This window comes from Arvicola amphibius, chromosome 6, assembly GCF_903992535.2.
Source record: "Arvicola amphibius chromosome 6, mArvAmp1.2, whole genome shotgun sequence".
NCBI lineage: Eukaryota > Metazoa > Chordata > Mammalia > Rodentia > Cricetidae > Arvicola > Arvicola amphibius.
The window spans coordinates 110,894,896-110,912,521 of NC_052052.2; the positions used below are offsets into that span (position 1 = coordinate 110,894,896).

Below are 17,626 nucleotides of genomic sequence, written 5' to 3' on the forward strand. Positions count from 1 at the left end.
ATGGGGAAATTATAATAAAAAGAGAGAAGCTTTCCTTCATGCCTGACAGTGCACACTGGCTATCCACAAGGAGATAAATACCCACCTTGCATGGCATCTGCAGAGGCTCCCACTAACTGTGACTGACAGTATGCAGGAGTGTCCAACCTTTCACCGTTTGGGCAGGATGCTGCCATCTACAAAGTTCACACTCAAGAACCATGCAATACCGTTTCCAAAAATAATTGGCAGAAATAATTCTCACAATATTTCAAATGCCTTCATGATTTTTTTTTGGCAAGGCCACATTCATTGCTGTTCTAGGGCGCACGCCATCCACAGGCGTGTCAGAAGCACCTGCAAACGGACTTCTAATTAGATGACAAGGAGCTTGCGAAGAAGAAACTCTAATTGCTTCCCCTGCAAATTCCTCCTATGTAAACTGTAGGCTGTAATTCAGCATCTGGGATGCACAAAGCCCTGGGTCCCGATCCATTTTGTGACAGACACCCTTCTTTCCATTCACAGAGGAAGATCCATCAAGAGCCCGAATCCATCATCAGCAAGAGCAAAAGCAATAGCAGCAGTCACCAAACAGCACATGCAACATAGAAGGAGAAGTTAGTGATCAAAAATAAGTAAAACGGACATTACTTCCAAGACACACCAGGCACGAGCCTCATTAAACAGAAAGAGAAACGTTTCCGAAATTCAGAAAAGCAAGAAGAAATCAGCGCTAAGCGTGACTTACCATTCTGTGATATATCAGAAAAGCAATGGGGGCTTTTTATCTACCAGTACTAGAAATGAGTTGGGTGTCAAGAGCTTAAGAAAAACCAAAACCTTACAAAACTATGTCTAGGAATTCATTCTCCCAGAAAAAAAAATAGCTTAAGAGTTAATGAAAACTTGGAATTCTGACTTAGTGATCTTCAACTGCCAAAGGAATGAACAAATCTAATTTACAAATGTAATACTGAAATGTGTATATTTTGTTACTTGCTTTTTACAAAGAGAAAAATAATAAAAAAAAAAAAAGCATCAATACTTTTGACTTAAAATTGCCAATTTAAAAAGGGGGGGAAACAACAATAACAAACATAGCCAAAAATCCAGTGAAGTGCCAACAGGCGCTTCAGAAAATAGCATTATGAATTATTTAGCTCAATCTCTACCCTTAAGCATAGAGTAGAGAATGTTGGACACGGGATTTAAGTGCAATAAGAGGCTTACAGGCTGAAAGGAAACTATATTCAGCCAAAACTTAGAAAACACTATACTGAGTATCAGATGAGAAAACACAGTGACTTAGCACTGCTTGAGCTCGAGTGAGCTGTCACTCCACGGGTCTTGGCAACAGAGTGACATCGGGCTAGCAGCTGCTTGGGAAGGACCCTTGGAAATAATTGGAGTGGAGTAAACGAGATCAAGGACTTACAGAGTCCAAAAGAACTTTTAAAATGTGCTTTCCTGAAACAAAAATATTTAGGTGCCCAACTGGTAGCTGGTAAAAGGCTACTTCTAGTGCCCTGGTAGATAAAAGGGTCCAGGCCTTTGGTTAGCATCAGCTGCACCTGCTTTGCTAGCAACACGCGCACTTACGTCTGTGATAGTGTTCAGAGCCGTGTCTGCCCCGATGCTGAAATCGGAACCCGGCACATTGTTGGAGACAGTAGCAGGAACCATAACCATAGGTACACAGAACTCCTCGTGTTTCTCCCGGGCAGCTGCCAGCTCTAGGAGTCCCAGGTAGGCCTGTCAGACAAGTGTGTGTGATTGTGGGGCCAGGGACGGAGAGGGGGACATGGACAGTATGTGCCTGGGAGAGTCTCAGGGAACTACTGCCACCATGGTGCACAGGGTACAGTAAGGAGACCAGGGACTACTGAAAACTCAACACAGGTGTGTTAAGGGAACAAACAAGGACAAGCAGCTTCCCAGGCACAAAGGGGAGACGCTGTATCAGCACGTAATAGTAAGCCTAAATGACTCTCTTCAAAATTTGAGTCTAGTTATGGGAAGTTCTTACATGTCTCTAAGTAAATCAAGATTTTTGTGAGTCTCATCCCCATTGAACAGGATGTAATTAAGGACTACAGTCCCATATGACGTCTTAAAAATTCTGAAAAGAAAAACTAACTCTATAACCACCTTCCTTTCTAAATCATCAGTGTATTTCAATTGCAAAGTATGGAATTCTAGCTACAGGTTGATACCAAATCAGAAAATGTCAAACCGAGTCCCCGCAGACTGGTCAAACTTGTGCCGACACGGTTAACTGACTTTATCAGAACTGGACCAGGCTTGTGCTACATCTCCCTGATCTGCCGCACTACAGGGCTACTAGGTTGGCTATTAAAATTCTGGTTCCTGAGGAAGAGTCAATAAGACCAGATATATGTGAAGCAAACATGCGACTACAACTTAAACCTCCAGAACCAACAGGCGGGGAGACAGACAACAACGTACCTCAAATCCACCAATGATTAGAAGCGCGTTGATACTGTGGGAACGCATCTGTTCGGCAATTCTCTCCAAGTGCTTTCCAGGTAGGGTGCTGAGGACAGACAGAACAAGAGGTGAGAGCACACCCACACGCTGGGATTATCTACCCACCCGTTGGGGTCTCGTCTCCCAACTCCCACCTATGTCTGAACTCGGTGGCATGAAAGGCACAGTGGACAGTTGGGCTACTTTCTTATGGTTCCACAGTTGACAGCACCTAGGATAGCAGATAGGACAGTCCTGGAGAATGATCACTAAAGGCAGGAACAGCAAGCTATTTGGTCCCTAAAGAGCGTTTTTGCAAAAGCAGGAGAGCTGGGGACTTAGCTCAGTGGTAAAGTATTTGCCTAACATGTACAAAGCACTAAATTTAATCCATTCCACCAAATATAGGCAGAGAGACAGAAATAATGCTACCCCAGAGGACGTATGCTGCCTCCACAAGGTGTGGCGGTGCATACCTAGAATCTCAACACTCAAGGTGGAAGCAGGATTGTTGAGTTCAAGACCAGTCTGAGCTCCAGGAGACATGGTGAAATCCACAACAGACTGAGCTACATTAGGACCATGACTCAAAAGAGCCAAAACAATTCTGGCTCATGAGGAAAAAGAAAATATACAATAGTTTATGATATCAATAGCAATTGTTGACATAGAAATTTCCATTTTCCAAAGTATATGCATGTGCATGTGTATATGTGTGTATATATAGTATAATATATTTTCATTTATTTATGTGTATAATACAATAATATATATGTTAACTGATATATATTTCCTTTAATGTATGCTATGTATGTATATATATGTGTGTGTGTGTGTGTGTGCATATACATCAATTTACTTTCTTTCAAAATCACATCCACCTACATTTCTCTTCTATACTGTCACCTATTTCCAAAGACACAGTCAGCAGGGACGCCACTAAGCAAAGGAAAGTGACTCACACCTGATTCTAGTATTTCATCTGAAAACCACCCCGATCTACTTTTCATGCTTAAAGGAGAAAATGAAGTATTTATACTGCTGGCAGACAAATGTAAGTTTAAGATGAAGTTATTGGAATATGGAAATAGATACTGGAAATAGAATATAGAAAACTGCAACAAACAAATAAATGTGCCCAAGGGGCAAACTGGGCATCTGCAGCAAGTGTCTCCAGCTGTCAGCTCATTCCCACACTGCCGAAGAGTGATGCTCAGGTTTCTTCACGAGGAGAACACCTGGGCTTGCATAACCTTCAGTCTACTGGGGCTTTGACATCCAAAGAACCCATTCCATGGCACCAAGGAAAATGATCCAGATGGTTGGGGGCCACCCTGTGGAATTCCCACCTGTCTAGCTAACAGCGGAAGACCTGATTTTAAAGTGAGCAAAATAAAAGTTGGCTTGATTCTTCTCAGACTATAATAAGTCACAACGACATAGAGCCCAATACCTAAAAACTACTTTACTTCCATACAAAGGGAGGAAAAGTAAGTTACAATAACGGCTGGTACTAATACTTGCATCCTGGAAATAACCAAAGAGTTAATGGGGTTGGACCTAACATAACACACTTTGTTAAAATGCCTTAATCCCAGCTATGTAGAAAAAAGAAGGATTTTTTTTTTTTTTTTTTTTTTTTTTTGGTTTTTCGAGACAGGGTAAGAAGGATTTTTTTAAGTCAGAAAACATGATTTTAAATTAGCAATACCCAGGTCATTTCTTCAGCTACGCAACTTAGCTTGGAGTCACTGTGTCGCTCAGTTCAGTTAGACCCAGACACATTGCACCTTTCGCAACACTGAAATGCGTGCTTGTTCACATGATAGTACAGGTAATGACAGCTTCGTAATCATCCCTCATTTTCATGACCAGAGTGGGGCAGAAGCTTTTCACATTCACGTAAATGGAAGTATGGAATGAATGGAATTTTAGAGTGCTGGGGATTGAACCTAAGGCCTCATGGATGGTACGCACACACTAACCAGTGAGGTACATATTCAATACAACCTGCGCCCCTCCCCCCATTCCTGGCACTGAGCTCCCTAAAACATGAGTGAGTTCCCAAAGCAATGGCAGACAGATGTCCCTGCTTCATTAGGTGTCCATTAGGTGTCACGCTCTCGACACGACATCTAGCCACTCTCTCTAGGAAGTGCTTCTTCCTTCTTTGTTAACAATTACTGGATGGCTCAACAGTTAAGAGCACTTGCTGCTCTTGCAAGAGAACTGAATTTTGGTTCCCAGAACCTACACGGCAGCTCACAACCATCTTTAATTCCAGCTCCAGGTGAAGCAACGCCTTCGCACTTGGCGCACGTACATAAAGACAAAACACTCATACACGTAAGCTGAAAACAAAAGAAGCAGGACTTCTTTAAGAGTGAAAATTTAGAGATTACCGTTTTGTCCCAAGAATGGATCCTCCTTGTCCAGTCCATCCTCCAACATCTCCCCAGCTGATTTCTTTTACCTAAATTTCAAACACAGAGTGAGACAGCTGAAAGAGGAAGAAAAAAAGGCAGGAACCAAAGGCTCTGAAAACAGCGCAAGGTTCTGAACTCTCACAGGCTGAGTGCCCAGAGAGATGTTAGGCTGCAGCTCTGTCCCTACCCCCTCCCACCCCCCCCCCACACATACACTGTGGTGCTGACTCAGTCAAGACATGACATGTCCTTCTAAGGTTAAACAAAATGCCATGCCTCAGTAAAACTATTCTTCCTGACTGCGGGGGACGTCCACACCTAACCCTCCCCAAGCCTGTGTCCTAGGTGGATACCTGAGATGACCAGAATCTGTCACTAGAAAAGAAACCTGATATCATGGTTTTTTGTTTTTTTTTTTATTTATTTATTATGTATGCAATATTCTGTCTTCATGTACACCTGCAGGCCAGAAGAGGGCGCCAGACTTCCTTATAGATGGTTGTGAGCCACCATGTGGTTGCTGGGAATTGAGCTCAAGACCTCTGGAAGAGCAGGCAATGCTCTTAACCACTGAGCAATCTCTCCAGCCCCGATATCATGGTTTTTAAATTGGTAAAGGTTAAAAATAATTTAGCACTGAAGACAAAGAAGAAAACAAAGAGAGAAACGTGAACATAGTTTGGCTAAGCAGATGAAGTTTAGTTAACTGTGGGCGATTCCCATGTTAGGTGAAGCATGAGTTAGTCACAGAGCAGAACACAGTGGGAGAGAACTCCAGGTCTGCCAGCTTCCAGTCATGTGATTTTTTGGAGAACGTATTCTGGTGAGGTCTTTAGGGAAGTTACAGACCTCTTCCAACTTGGCATCTCCAACCTACTGTCATAGTACCAATTACAGCAGCTCTGGGTTCAGACATGCCTCACCATATTGCTTCAAATCCTACATCAGGAGAGGCACCACAAAATCCTGAATGAGTAGGTGCTGTGATGAGTCTGGCCTACCCATGTGCGTATTCTCACTTCTCTAGGAACTCCTGGGAGACTCACTTGGCCTTTGGCGAAGCCATCAAAGCCATCATAGACTGCGTACATCCTGTGACCATCTGCAATGCCAACTCGAACAGCGGAGCGCACGGCGGCATTCATTCCAGCTGCCGGTGCCCCTACATTGATGACAGCCACATTGCAATTGCTCTGAAAACAGAACAGGGCAGCGTCAAGTCATCAGACAAGAGCAAGCTCCCATTTGCACACTTATAAGGGGGTCATCCTGTGTCACGTTTGGCAGGAGGTGACCATGTTATGATTAAGGTCACAATGGAGAGGTGACGATAAGCTTCCAAGGATTCGCACTGAGGGGGTATGGGGTAAAAAGATCCCTGAGTCACTCAGAAGACTGGGTCATTGATGGAAGCTGGCTACTACCTTGGGGATCTTGTCATTGGGCAGCTTCACGGCAAGACGCTTGTAGGTCTTCAGGTTTCCCTCAAAACTCCTTTAAAAAAAATGACAGTTTAGTTTTAATTTAATATGGGTATGTGAACATCAGTGCAGTGCCCGTGGAGGCCAGAAGAGGGCACCCGATTCCTCTGAAGCTGGATTTACAGCGGTTTTATGAGCTGAGGGACACAGGTTCTGGGAACTGATCTTACTTACCTTGTTCCCTAAACTGCTGAGCCATCTCTTCAACCAAAACTCTTGTAATTTTTATAGAGACGAAGTACAGTCTCAAGGACCAAACAAGGATCTAAATCTCTAGCAGAGTTTGAATCCCGATCACTCACCTCCCTCGCAGTTTTACGGCATCCTTAAATCTCCTCTCATCCATTGCCTTCTGTACATCCTGGGTCTTTAAAAAAGAAGTAATAATGAATGAATCAAGTCTGAGATGCTCTAAGGCTGAATCTTCACAGTCTGACCCCATTGTTAATGGTCCCCAAATTGACAGGTGACGTGGCATCTGTGAGGGTAGAGCCCCAAAGTAAAGGAGGGACTCTTTCTGCGCATGGCCACAGAATCAAGAAGACAGATTTGCACAAAGGCAAGATTCATGGAAATGGCTCTCTTAGGAGGTCTGATTAATCCTCACTGCAGCACATTTAAGGAAAAAGAAAAGCAGAGCTAGCTCACTGCCTCACTGAGCACTGCAGATCTCCAGTACGGGTCACAGGTGGCTTAGAACAGAGGGATTTAGGCAGCCTCGAGACAGAGAGCTCAGGGCTGAACAGCCTGACTGTCTCAGCAAGTAGCTCTTTGTGGCTACTTGCTGAAGCCTCTGTGATCATCTGAGTATCAGGTAAGTTACAAGTAATCCATTGTCCACAGTGAACAAAGACACAGGGGATGAACAATAAGGCCCAAAGAAATGTACCACACATGGCTCACAGCTTTGACCTTTTAATCTTACCATCTTTCACACAGTTTCAGACACTGCTTTTATACTCCCATCCCCAAGAATACACAGGAACACACACAGACACAAACAGAGACACACATCACCACACGTATGTATATATACTATCTTTGTCCCTATTGGCTTCTGGGAATTAAGGTTACTTTCAACAAATTCCCTGACACACTATCATTGTGTGTGTGTGTCTGTCTGTCTATCTATCTGTATGTAAGTCTGTATGTATGTCTCTCTGTCTCTGTGTATGTGTGTGTATGTATGTGTGTGTCTCTGTGTGTGTGTGTGTGTGTGTGTGTGTGTGTGTGTGTGTGTGTGTGTGTGGTGTCTGTATTATATAAGGCACAAATGTCAGGATCATTCAAAAGCCCAAATACTGCAAAATTTCATGAAAATTTTTTTTGGAAAAATAAAAATAGCAGTTTCTAATGTAGCAAGTCCACTGCCACTGCATTTACTGAAAAACTGCTATGCAAAGCAGAATCCATTTTTCTTTCATCTATCAGTAGAAACACCTGAAGGAGTGGGCCTATCTTAACATTACTGGAATCTGTCCCAAGGTCCGATCACAGAACAGAATGTCCTCAAGAACAAAAAAACAGAAAACAACTGGAGGACCTTAGGTGTGTCACACCTACAGCACCAATTCCTGGCAGGACCATTTTCCTGCACTCAGTCTTGCTGCTCCTGGCGCACAGGAACTACCTGGACCATCTGTGACTGTAGGTGGAAACAGTCACCCACTCTTCCAGTTCTTGGTGTAGAACATTCATCGTTAGGAGATATGATCACAGGAAATGCCTCGTGGGTGGCAAAACAAAAGAAGCAGAAGAAGGAGAAGCATTTACACACTAATGACGCAGGGAGCCTGCTGCCATCATCCACAGGACAGATGGATCATTCTGCCCTCCAAAAGGCCACTCGACCGAGTGCTCAACCGAATCTGAAGCAAACCACACAGTTTGAAGCACCCACTTGTTCCCACTGGCGGCCCATCCAATGTCCATGCCCACCCAATACCTGAGCTCACCATTTGCACACACTCCATCAGAGGCAGACGCACAGCATGGTTTCCTCTCAGGGATACCACACAGGCCGGGGTCTGAGGCGTAGCCTCCATCAAGGCAACAACAGCTTCCACCCCCATGCGACTGGCCTGCCAATGATAAGCACAATCACTAAAGACAGTAGCCCTTCCAGAGACCACTGCAGGATTCACTCTGTGCCTGCTTTCTATGCTTAAAACAATGACTCAATCAGGGGTTTGCCCTGCTTCTGTCCTGCTTATCTCTATTCATCTCTGGAACAATAAGAATATCAACTCCATGAAGAAATACCAGGTAACACTAAGAACTTAGGGTGTGAACTCAGGATGCCCGCTGTACTCTTGGCTTAGGTTCGGGAAGCTTACACTTGGGATACCCATTCCTACAACCTGGCTTTTACTCTCCTGGCACCCATGACTTCCCGACCAGTAGCATACTGGCTTCCCACGTCAGCTGTGACTTCAGCCCAGGAAATTTTATCCACGTCAGTAAGTCTCAGAGGACCTTTAAATAAGGACATGGGCCACTATTGTCTCGAGGGATGAGGCTGCTGGTCAGCCTCCACAATAAATTAGTGCGTCTAAATTTCTTTTGAGGACGTCTCACGAAAATGTCCAGTACTTTCCATCCCCCACTCACCAAAATCCTGTCAAACGCAGAAGGGGTCCCTCCTCGTTGCACGTGTCCAAGAATGGTCACCCGGGTGTCAAAGCCCAGCTGCTTCACCACAAGCTGTGGAGAAGGGTGTCCATCAGAAAACAGAGAACCAAACAGACCTCGCTGGTGTGGCCACAGGGTGCTGGCACTCACGACAGGGTGAGCTACTTGGTTTTCAGATGGAAATGCTAAAATTGATCATTGCTTCATTTCTCCCTGCACAATGCTAAGACTTATTTCTCCAAATAATGCTTTCACTGCAAAGTAAAATCTTTTTGATGTTGCTGCTGTTTATTTATTTTGGTTTGGTTTTGGTTACTGGAAACAATATACTTAGGTCAGGTTGGCCTTGAACTTAACAATCCTCCTGAGTAAAGCATCCTGAATTTGAGGGTTATGGACAAGAATGGCCACACTCAGACTACTAAAATTAAAATCGAGAGAGAGAGAGAGAGAGAGAGAGAGAGAGAGAGAGAGAGAGAGAGAGAGAGAGAGAGAGAGAGAGAGAGAACTTGTAAAGCCAGATTATTAATGCCTGTGGGCCCTGACTCAGGGCTGGAACAACACAGCCTAGCTTGTGGTTCCTGAGTGATTCTGAGATCCTAGTGAAGATGTCCAAGTCCTGTAGAGACTAGTAAGCACCAGCCTGAAGGAGTAGCAGAGTAGCAGCCCGCCAGACCCTGCCCTTCCTTAGGGCCATGAGGAACCAGTGACTCATAGCCAGCTAGGCAGATTTATTGGTGGTAACGTGATCAGCTGATGCTCAAGGTTAGAAGAGAATTAGAGGGAAAACCGGACATCTCCTTGTCTGTTTTTCCGAACAGAGAAGCCCCTAGACTGTGCTGGCTGCCAAGTAGTCAAGACTCCTTACTTCCAGTGCAAAGTCTGCTTAACAGCGGGCGGGTCCTTCCTAACCCAAGGACAGGCTTATCCTCTCGCTGTCTCGCCTCTATTGTTAGAGAAGTTATCTGTGGAGCCATTAGGAGCACTGGAGACTTGACCCAAGAACTCCCGGCTGTCCAGCTCGAGCTTCATGATCCCCATGCTATGAAAGTTGAGATAATATTCTAGATAGATCTAAGTCCCATCCATCATTCTGACAAGTCTTATGTCCAGCGGGGCAGCAGAGCAAAGGTCATCACTCATGCTTACCTCCTTGATTTTCTCAGAGCTGATTGGTTTATTTTGGGTATCGATTGCTCCTTCAGCCACGATGATAATATTCAGCCTCTTTTTCTGGGCGCGGTTCTAAGGAAACAGAAAATTCAAACTCCTAAAATTTATAATCTGTATTTAATGACAACAGACCTGAGAGATGTGTCCTAAAAGGAAGTGGCTTCTTTCCTGGCAGAAATCATTGCCGAACTTCAAGTCTTTCACAGTAACTCCCAAAGTAGGTGAAAGGTAGCTTGATGATGGCTGAGTTAGTAGTCTAGGTGACATTACAAGTACACACGAGAACGTGGCCACAGTTAGACCTGGGTTACGGTGGGGTATATAGACATGTTGATTGATAGTGATTCCCATAGCAGTTAGCAAACACAGGCTGGACTCCTCAAGTTTTGCCTGCCCCAAACCATGTTTTCTGTCCCCTTTATGTTTGAGCTTTTTTCCATCTCCCCATGGGACCTCCCTAAACTCAATCTTATGAGGTCAACAATTCTCCGCCATCATGTCAGATAATACTGCACACTAACATGGGTAGCTGACAGGCAGGTACAGATAAGAAATCAGGGAAGGATATTGGAATGTCCTAAGACCCAAGCACTGAGTGCTTGTCCCCAGCCCATGGAACTACTGGATGAGAATAAAAGAGATGGAGCCTAGTGGAAGAAGGCTAGGTAATTGGCAGAGAGAGTTTTGGGTGTGTGTTGGGGAGATATTATGACCCCATCCTCCCTTGTGGTAGTTTAAATGTAACTGGCCCCCATAAGCTCAGAGGAAATGGCACTATCAAGAGGTATGACCTCATTAAATAAATGTAGCTTCATTGGAGGAAGTGTGTCAGAGTGGGGGACAGGCTTTGAGGTCCCATATGCTCAAGCTGCATCTAGTTCAGTTCACTTCCTGTTGCCTACAGATGAAGACGAAGAACTCTCAGCTCCTTTTCCAGCACCATACCTGCCTCCACAAAGCCATATCATGTCATGATGATAATGAACTAAACCTCTGAACTAGAAGTCACTCCAATTAAGTATTTTCCTTTTCCATGACTTGCCATGGTCATAGTGTCTTTTCACAACAATAAAAATCCTAAGACACAATCATTCCTTTTCCTTTCTTTTCTTTCTGATCACCATGAGGTAAACAGACCTCTTCTGTCCCGGAACTCTGTCATGGTTCATGATATCACCACAGGCTCAACCAACCATGGGCCAACACCTTCACAATCATGAGACAAAATAAATGTTTTCCTTTACAGTTGATTTAGCTCAGATGTTTGCCGCAGGAGCCGAAATCTAACAGACACAGAGGCCACATAAAGGGTCTGACACATGCAGTTACACTTACTTGTCATTTCATGCTCTGGGACCCTGAATTATGAACACTTTGGGACCCTGTCTTGTGTACTCACATTCTAGTGCCCTGTTTTATATAAACTTACAAGGTCACTTGAGGCTAAAATATACCTAATAGCACAGGGCAACTAAATCATGGTATGGGTTTGCTCATTGACAATGAATTTGCTTTCTATAAAATCCAAACAAAATATGGTCTCTTAGAAAGGTAGAGCAGGAAAGAATATACTGATATGCATCAGAAGTATACAGCATCAAAGCCACAAATATTTTTTCTAGTTTATGGCTGCTATGATGAAATGTGGCAGGCTTTGAACAATGTGCTGACAAGAAATACCTTCTTTAAAATATAAAGGCATGAATACAGAGTAATTACCTTAGCATCGCTTCAAAGCGGACAGGAAGAACAATTCCTATAAATATGGGGTGGCTAAATAGGTGTGCTTAGTCACAAAACAATATTCTGCAGTGGTTAAAAGACAATGGAATCTGTGGCCTACAGAAACAGCTCTTTTGGTAAAATACTTGCCTTTACAAGCATAATGACCTGTAGTTGATTCCCAGAGCCTGTTTGGGAGAAAAAGGATGGAGAGAAATAATGGGGCAAGCTGGTAATTCCAGAGCTGGGGAAGGAGACAGAAGGTAGATCCCAGGGATTCACCAATTAGAGATCATCCCCCAAGGAGAAAAAGAGAGACAGCTTCTGAAGAACAAGACCCAAAGGCATTTTCTTGATTGCTAATCGCAGGGTCACAGGGCTATGATCACTGTGGGCAGTGACATCCCTTACTTCCCTGAACAGGTGGGTCTGGCCTGCATAAGAAATGTAGCTGAATATGATCCAGTAAGCAGCTTTTCTCTGTGCTCTCTGCTTCAGTTGCTGCCTCCAAGTTCCTGCCTTGAGTTCTGCTCTTGATGATGGATTGTAAGCTAAAGCAAACCCTTCTCTCCCCAAGTTCATTTTGATCCCGTGTTTTACCACAGCAACAGAGAAAACAAACTACAATATCTTCATACATGTTGGTACCTGTACACACATGAACATACATACATGGGGAATGCACACACAAAAAATGAGATCCTCAGTATATTTAAATAGGAAGAAAGGCACCATGCCACTACAACTTAATGAGTGCCTCCATGTTTAGTATCTGAATTAACTGATCCACACTGACTTTTACAAAGTCACTAAGGAATATAATTTTCCCATGTAAGAGAGGAGCACCTTTGGACATGGAAAGGTGAAGTTATTTGATTAAAGTCATCCTATTTGTAGTACAGTCTATATCTAGGTCAAGGAATTCTATAGCCTTGCAAAGCCCTTTATACATTTTACACTTATGTGCATATCATGAAGACTGTTTCTTAGACTAGGAAATCTTCTAGAATATAGGGTAACTTCTTGCAGTATTATACTGGTGACCCAAAAAAAACAAATAAGAGGTACAGGGATAGCAAATATCTGCCTTAACTCAGTCAAAACTTGGGGGGTAGGAAAGCTATGCATCCTGGTCTTGTCCTACTTGAGAGCACACTGTAGGAAGTCTAGAATAGAAGGTTTTTGGATGGTATTACATGAAGAAATAGTCTTTAAGTCTAAGAATATCTAGAACCTAAATGACCATTCCAATCACACAGACTGACTACGTACTTCCTGTCAGCCAAGCCCCAACAGTCTTCCACATCTCTGAATCAGTGCCCATAGATCTGTGGCCTGTGACAATTCACTGCGCAATCAGGCTTCTGGTAAGTCAGGAAGAAGACATAAGGGGACCAGATATGGCTTCTAAGGAGGTAGAGACCACTGAGGTAATGTCCTATGTGATGGCAATCTTCAGTCTTTGGCAGTAAATGGGATAACCTGTCTTAATTAGGCATCTAAGCAATGCCTCCAGATGAGGCAGGACCAAAGCAGAGGAAACTCCCTCCTCGTGGCAACAGCTGCACTCTGACTATCTGCCATAGCTGGCTTATTTCATGTTAAGGATGCTGAACCTCATTTCTCTCTCCATGATGTAACTTTAATCTATAGCTTGCCACATAAGTTTTTATTTCAGCAAAACCTATTGGTTCATGACTTGAATTATTGTCCTCCTTTGAGACTGTTATTCAAAAGCAATGTTTTATTGCCCCCTCCCCCCCCCCACAGCCTTTCCCAGACAGTGCTTCTGTGCTTGCTGGCTATAAATAAAATAGGTCTGTGATATAACACCTACATAATTTTCTTATAGAGCAGGGATAAGATTGTTTCAAAAATAAGGGAGAGAAAAGTAGCGTCCTTATTAATATCTCTGCCCTGAAAGCTACGCATGCTCTTAAAGCTCCCCCGCCCCCAACGCTGTATTAGGCCTTCATGGCGGATATCCGCCCTACCCTAATACTTCGAAGAACAACATACAACAAACTCCTGACAGGGGAAGAGAGGAACATGAATCAAAATAGTTAGGAAACAGAAGAGCCAAAAAGTCCCCATACACGGTGGAAAGAAATGTCACAGCCCTTCACCCCATCTAGAGGTGGGCGGGGAGAGGAGCAGGATTTAAAACTAGAGAGTCCAACACATGTCTGAGTTCAGTGATGAGGAAGTCCGGAAAGGCAAACAAGAGTTGTCTCTGTAATCCTGACTTTGTTTAATCACCACGATTGCATCTCATGGTGCGAGAGCCACCTAGACACAGAACTACTGCTTTGGATGAAAGAGAATCAACAGTTCCAGCTGTTTCTCCATGGCAACATCGGAAAGAGACCCATACAGTCACAGGCTGCGTGGGCAGATCCTCAGCAGCAAGCTTGACCTCATTTTATGGGCAGCAAGCAAGTTTTCAAGTGTTCAAAAAACCCATCCAAATTGGCCACCCCAAAAGGCCTTGTGGATCCTTACCAAAGCAACATATCCAGACTCCCAATTACCTCTGAGAGCTTCAGGCACATGTTTTCCTCCCAACCTTCCTCGGGTGGAGACTCCGGAAGGAACACCCAGTCGGCACCGCAAGCCAAGGCGCTCACCAAGGCCAAGTAACTGCGTGGGAAGAGAGGGATTAAGACCCAGGGAGGAAGGAACCTGCTGGTAAGGCTCGTGGGCCACGGCCACCCATGCTCAGAGACAACCTTGGGCAGCTCTGGCCTTTGAGACCCTGCAGGAGCTTTATGGCCCCTGTAGCAATGCAAGGTGCAGAGCACAATGTGGAACCCTCACACAGATGCCACGAAGGCTGTACCCACCAGGATGGTGTCTGCAGATACCTACCCACAGTGTCTCCCCATCACCTCCAGGACGAAGGTCCTCTGGTGGCTGGAAGAGCAGCACAGGGCACACGTTACCATTCACAGCAAGGAAATGTACTTACAGCCTTGGCTGACAGACAGCTTGCTTCTCAACTATGGCTGGCACCACACTCCCAAAAGCTGACTCATTTTCTACAAAAAGCAAGCTCTAATGCAAGTGTTTCAGACCTAAGGAGTAATGAGGCTTCAATAATAACTGCATTTGGAGAGAGGTTTTGGTTTCCTGAAACATGCTTTCATATACCCCTCTCAGACATTGAACTCTCTGAGTTGCCAAGGGTGGGTGACCTTGAATTTCTGATCCTTCTGTCTCCACATCCAAGATGCTAGGCCTACAGGAAGGCACTACCACCTCCTGCTTATGTTGTACAGAAAATCAAAGCTAGGGCTTCCTGCATGCTAGGCAAGCACCATATGAACTAAACTACATCCTCAGTACTGCTTCTAGTCACACATTTACACCCATCACTTGTTCCCTAAGACTTCTTTATTCCTTTAAGGTAATTTCCGATGGCGTTTTCTAAAAAGCATCACCATGAACTAAGTTGGATATACTTCTTCTTAAAGTCATGGGTAAGCCAGGCTCATATCTGCCATCTCAGAACTGGAGAGGCAACAAAGTTGGGGGTTTAAGTCCATTCTGGTCTACAGCGGGAATCGTAAAGCCATGGCTGGCTATATCCACGTGAGCACATGAGCATGGATGCTACTACAAACCAACTCCATCCACACATAGTGACTGTCTTTACTTGCAGTGGGAAAATCCAACTGTTCTGAGCCATTCTTCCAGTCCTAAAGAGGTGATGGGTTTTCCCGGTGGGCAGAGGGCAGCTAACAACCAGACATATATACAAAGGACCCCATGAAGCCCTAGTCTCCTTCAGTAACGCTTGTTCCAATGTTCCGAGCTTCACACTACCTACTCAAAATAAAAGGCCTATCCGATTTACTGTTCCCCAGGATTGTTATGAAAAGGTGTCCAGGACCTCCATAATGCTCTAGAGAGATGTTAGTGATGCCTCCTTGTGGGTCTACGTCACTCCACTTCATCTCATCTGTAGCTTAGAACCCTCAAAGTGACACTCTAGTGTCTCACTCCACTAACGAGTGTGCCAGCCTCACTGAATGACTCTCGTTTTGTGTTATTCCATGAGCCTGGAGAAGGGGGGCTTTAGATCATTGTCATTTCCTCCTGTTTTCCAGCTTCTTGCCCATAAGCACACTTAGAAAACTACGAATATGTTATCTACAGAATGTGCAGGAGCCAGCAGTAATAACCTATTAGTTTCTCTAAGTCCTTTTACCTCTGGGCAGTGGTCATGATAGCATCAACAACTTCAATAATTCGGTGCAGAGCCGAATCTGTACCAATGGTCATGTCTGTGCCACAGAAGTCATTGTCGATGGAGCCCACCATGCCCACCACGTTGAGGTAGGAGTGCTTCTCCACTGCATCTTTATCGATCTCACCTGCATTGGGGACAAGAAACACACTTCACATTTGGGAAGAGCTGCCCTGTCTCCTTGTGCTCCACCAGATGTGAAAGACAATGGCCATGGGATAAAAATCAAGTACTCTAAGCTCTGCTTTCTTATGAATTTCCCCAGAACTATACACACCTTGAATCAGTACACTGAAGGAAAAAGAAGTCAGAGGCCAGAGGCAGACAGAAGGGATTACACAAAATGTAAATTGGCACTGGGCATTAAGCAAGAACACCGAATTATTAAAAAAAAAAAATTAAAAATCAAAAGTTTTCAATTTAAGATAAAAACCTAAATTTATGTTAGCAATGGCTTTGGACAGTAATGACTTTCAATAAGTGTGCTGTGGGACCATGGTTTTATTCTGTAAAGATTTGTTTCTTGTACTTGTTTAATGCTGATTGGCCAGTAGCCAGGCACAAAGTATAGGCCAGGCGGGCGACCATGCAGGAAGTAGAGGTAGGGCAATGAGAACAGGAGAATTCTGGGAAGAGGAAAGAGTCAGTCTGCAGCCATCACCCAGACACTGGGGAAGCCAGACACAAAGCAAGCAAGATGTGACTGCCTCGCCAAAAAAGGTACCAAGCAACGTGGCTAACACAGAAAAGAATTGTGGGCTAATTTAAGTTATAAGAATAAATAAAAAGCCTGAGCTAATAGAGCAATCAGTTTATAATTAATATAGACCTCTGTGTATTTTATTTGGGACTAAACAGCTATGGGACCCGGTGGGACAGAAACCTCAGTCAACGTAAGGGCACATCATAATGTCATAATTAAGTACTTTAGAAACTTATGGTCACTTTAAAATCAGTTTCTTAAAGATGCCCATAGAACTAGTTGGTGCATGTGCAGCTAGAACACCTCTCAGATAAACACATCTGGTCAGGTAGTTCTGCACAGATGAGATTAGAATAGTGTATGTATGTGTGTGTGTGTAGAGGGTGCCTAGGCCTTTACTGATGGTCACCGATGGGTTAGTGAATTAAAAGATGGGTAAGGCCTCTCTGTTCTATTTCCTGGGTAGATTTGTTGGTCTGTTTTTCAAGACAGGATTTTTCTGTATACTTTTGGCTGTCCTAGAACTCACTCTGTAGACCAAGCTGGCTTCTAACTCACAGAGATAGATTTTTGAAGGTTGTTTTGTATTTTTTTTTTTTTTAAATGAAACTTGAGGACATGTTTTATCTAAAGCTTTCAATTTTCATGATATTATTATTTGAGCAACACACCCTTGCGGGTTATACTTGATATAGAATTGGAACTATATAATAACAGCGTTAAAGAGACAGAGACAACATTTTATACAGAGTTCTCAGACATCCTTTCTTAA

At 43.9% G+C, this 17,626-nt stretch overlaps 1 protein-coding gene across 1 annotated transcript in view; it reads right to left on the reverse strand.

Annotated features, from left to right (window-relative positions):
• LOC119816493 (phosphofructokinase, platelet) overlaps positions 1-17,626 on the reverse strand; it is a 63,248-nt gene that overhangs the window by 17,108 nt on the left and 28,514 nt on the right. Inside the window, exons 5-16 of the mRNA XM_038333208.2 lie at positions 16,113-16,278; positions 14,771-14,815; positions 14,434-14,542; positions 10,157-10,252; positions 8,987-9,079; positions 8,332-8,457; positions 6,679-6,743; positions 6,320-6,389; positions 5,942-6,088; positions 4,872-4,942; positions 2,449-2,536; positions 1,582-1,734 (exon numbers count right to left, since the gene is read on the reverse strand). Coding sequence (XP_038189136.1) covers positions 1,582-1,734; positions 2,449-2,536; positions 4,872-4,942; positions 5,942-6,088; positions 6,320-6,389; positions 6,679-6,743; positions 8,332-8,457; positions 8,987-9,079; positions 10,157-10,252; positions 14,434-14,542; positions 14,771-14,815; positions 16,113-16,278 — 1,229 coding nt within the window. The remainder of the gene's footprint in view (positions 1-1,581; positions 1,735-2,448; positions 2,537-4,871; positions 4,943-5,941; positions 6,089-6,319; positions 6,390-6,678; positions 6,744-8,331; positions 8,458-8,986; positions 9,080-10,156; positions 10,253-14,433; positions 14,543-14,770; positions 14,816-16,112; positions 16,279-17,626) is intronic.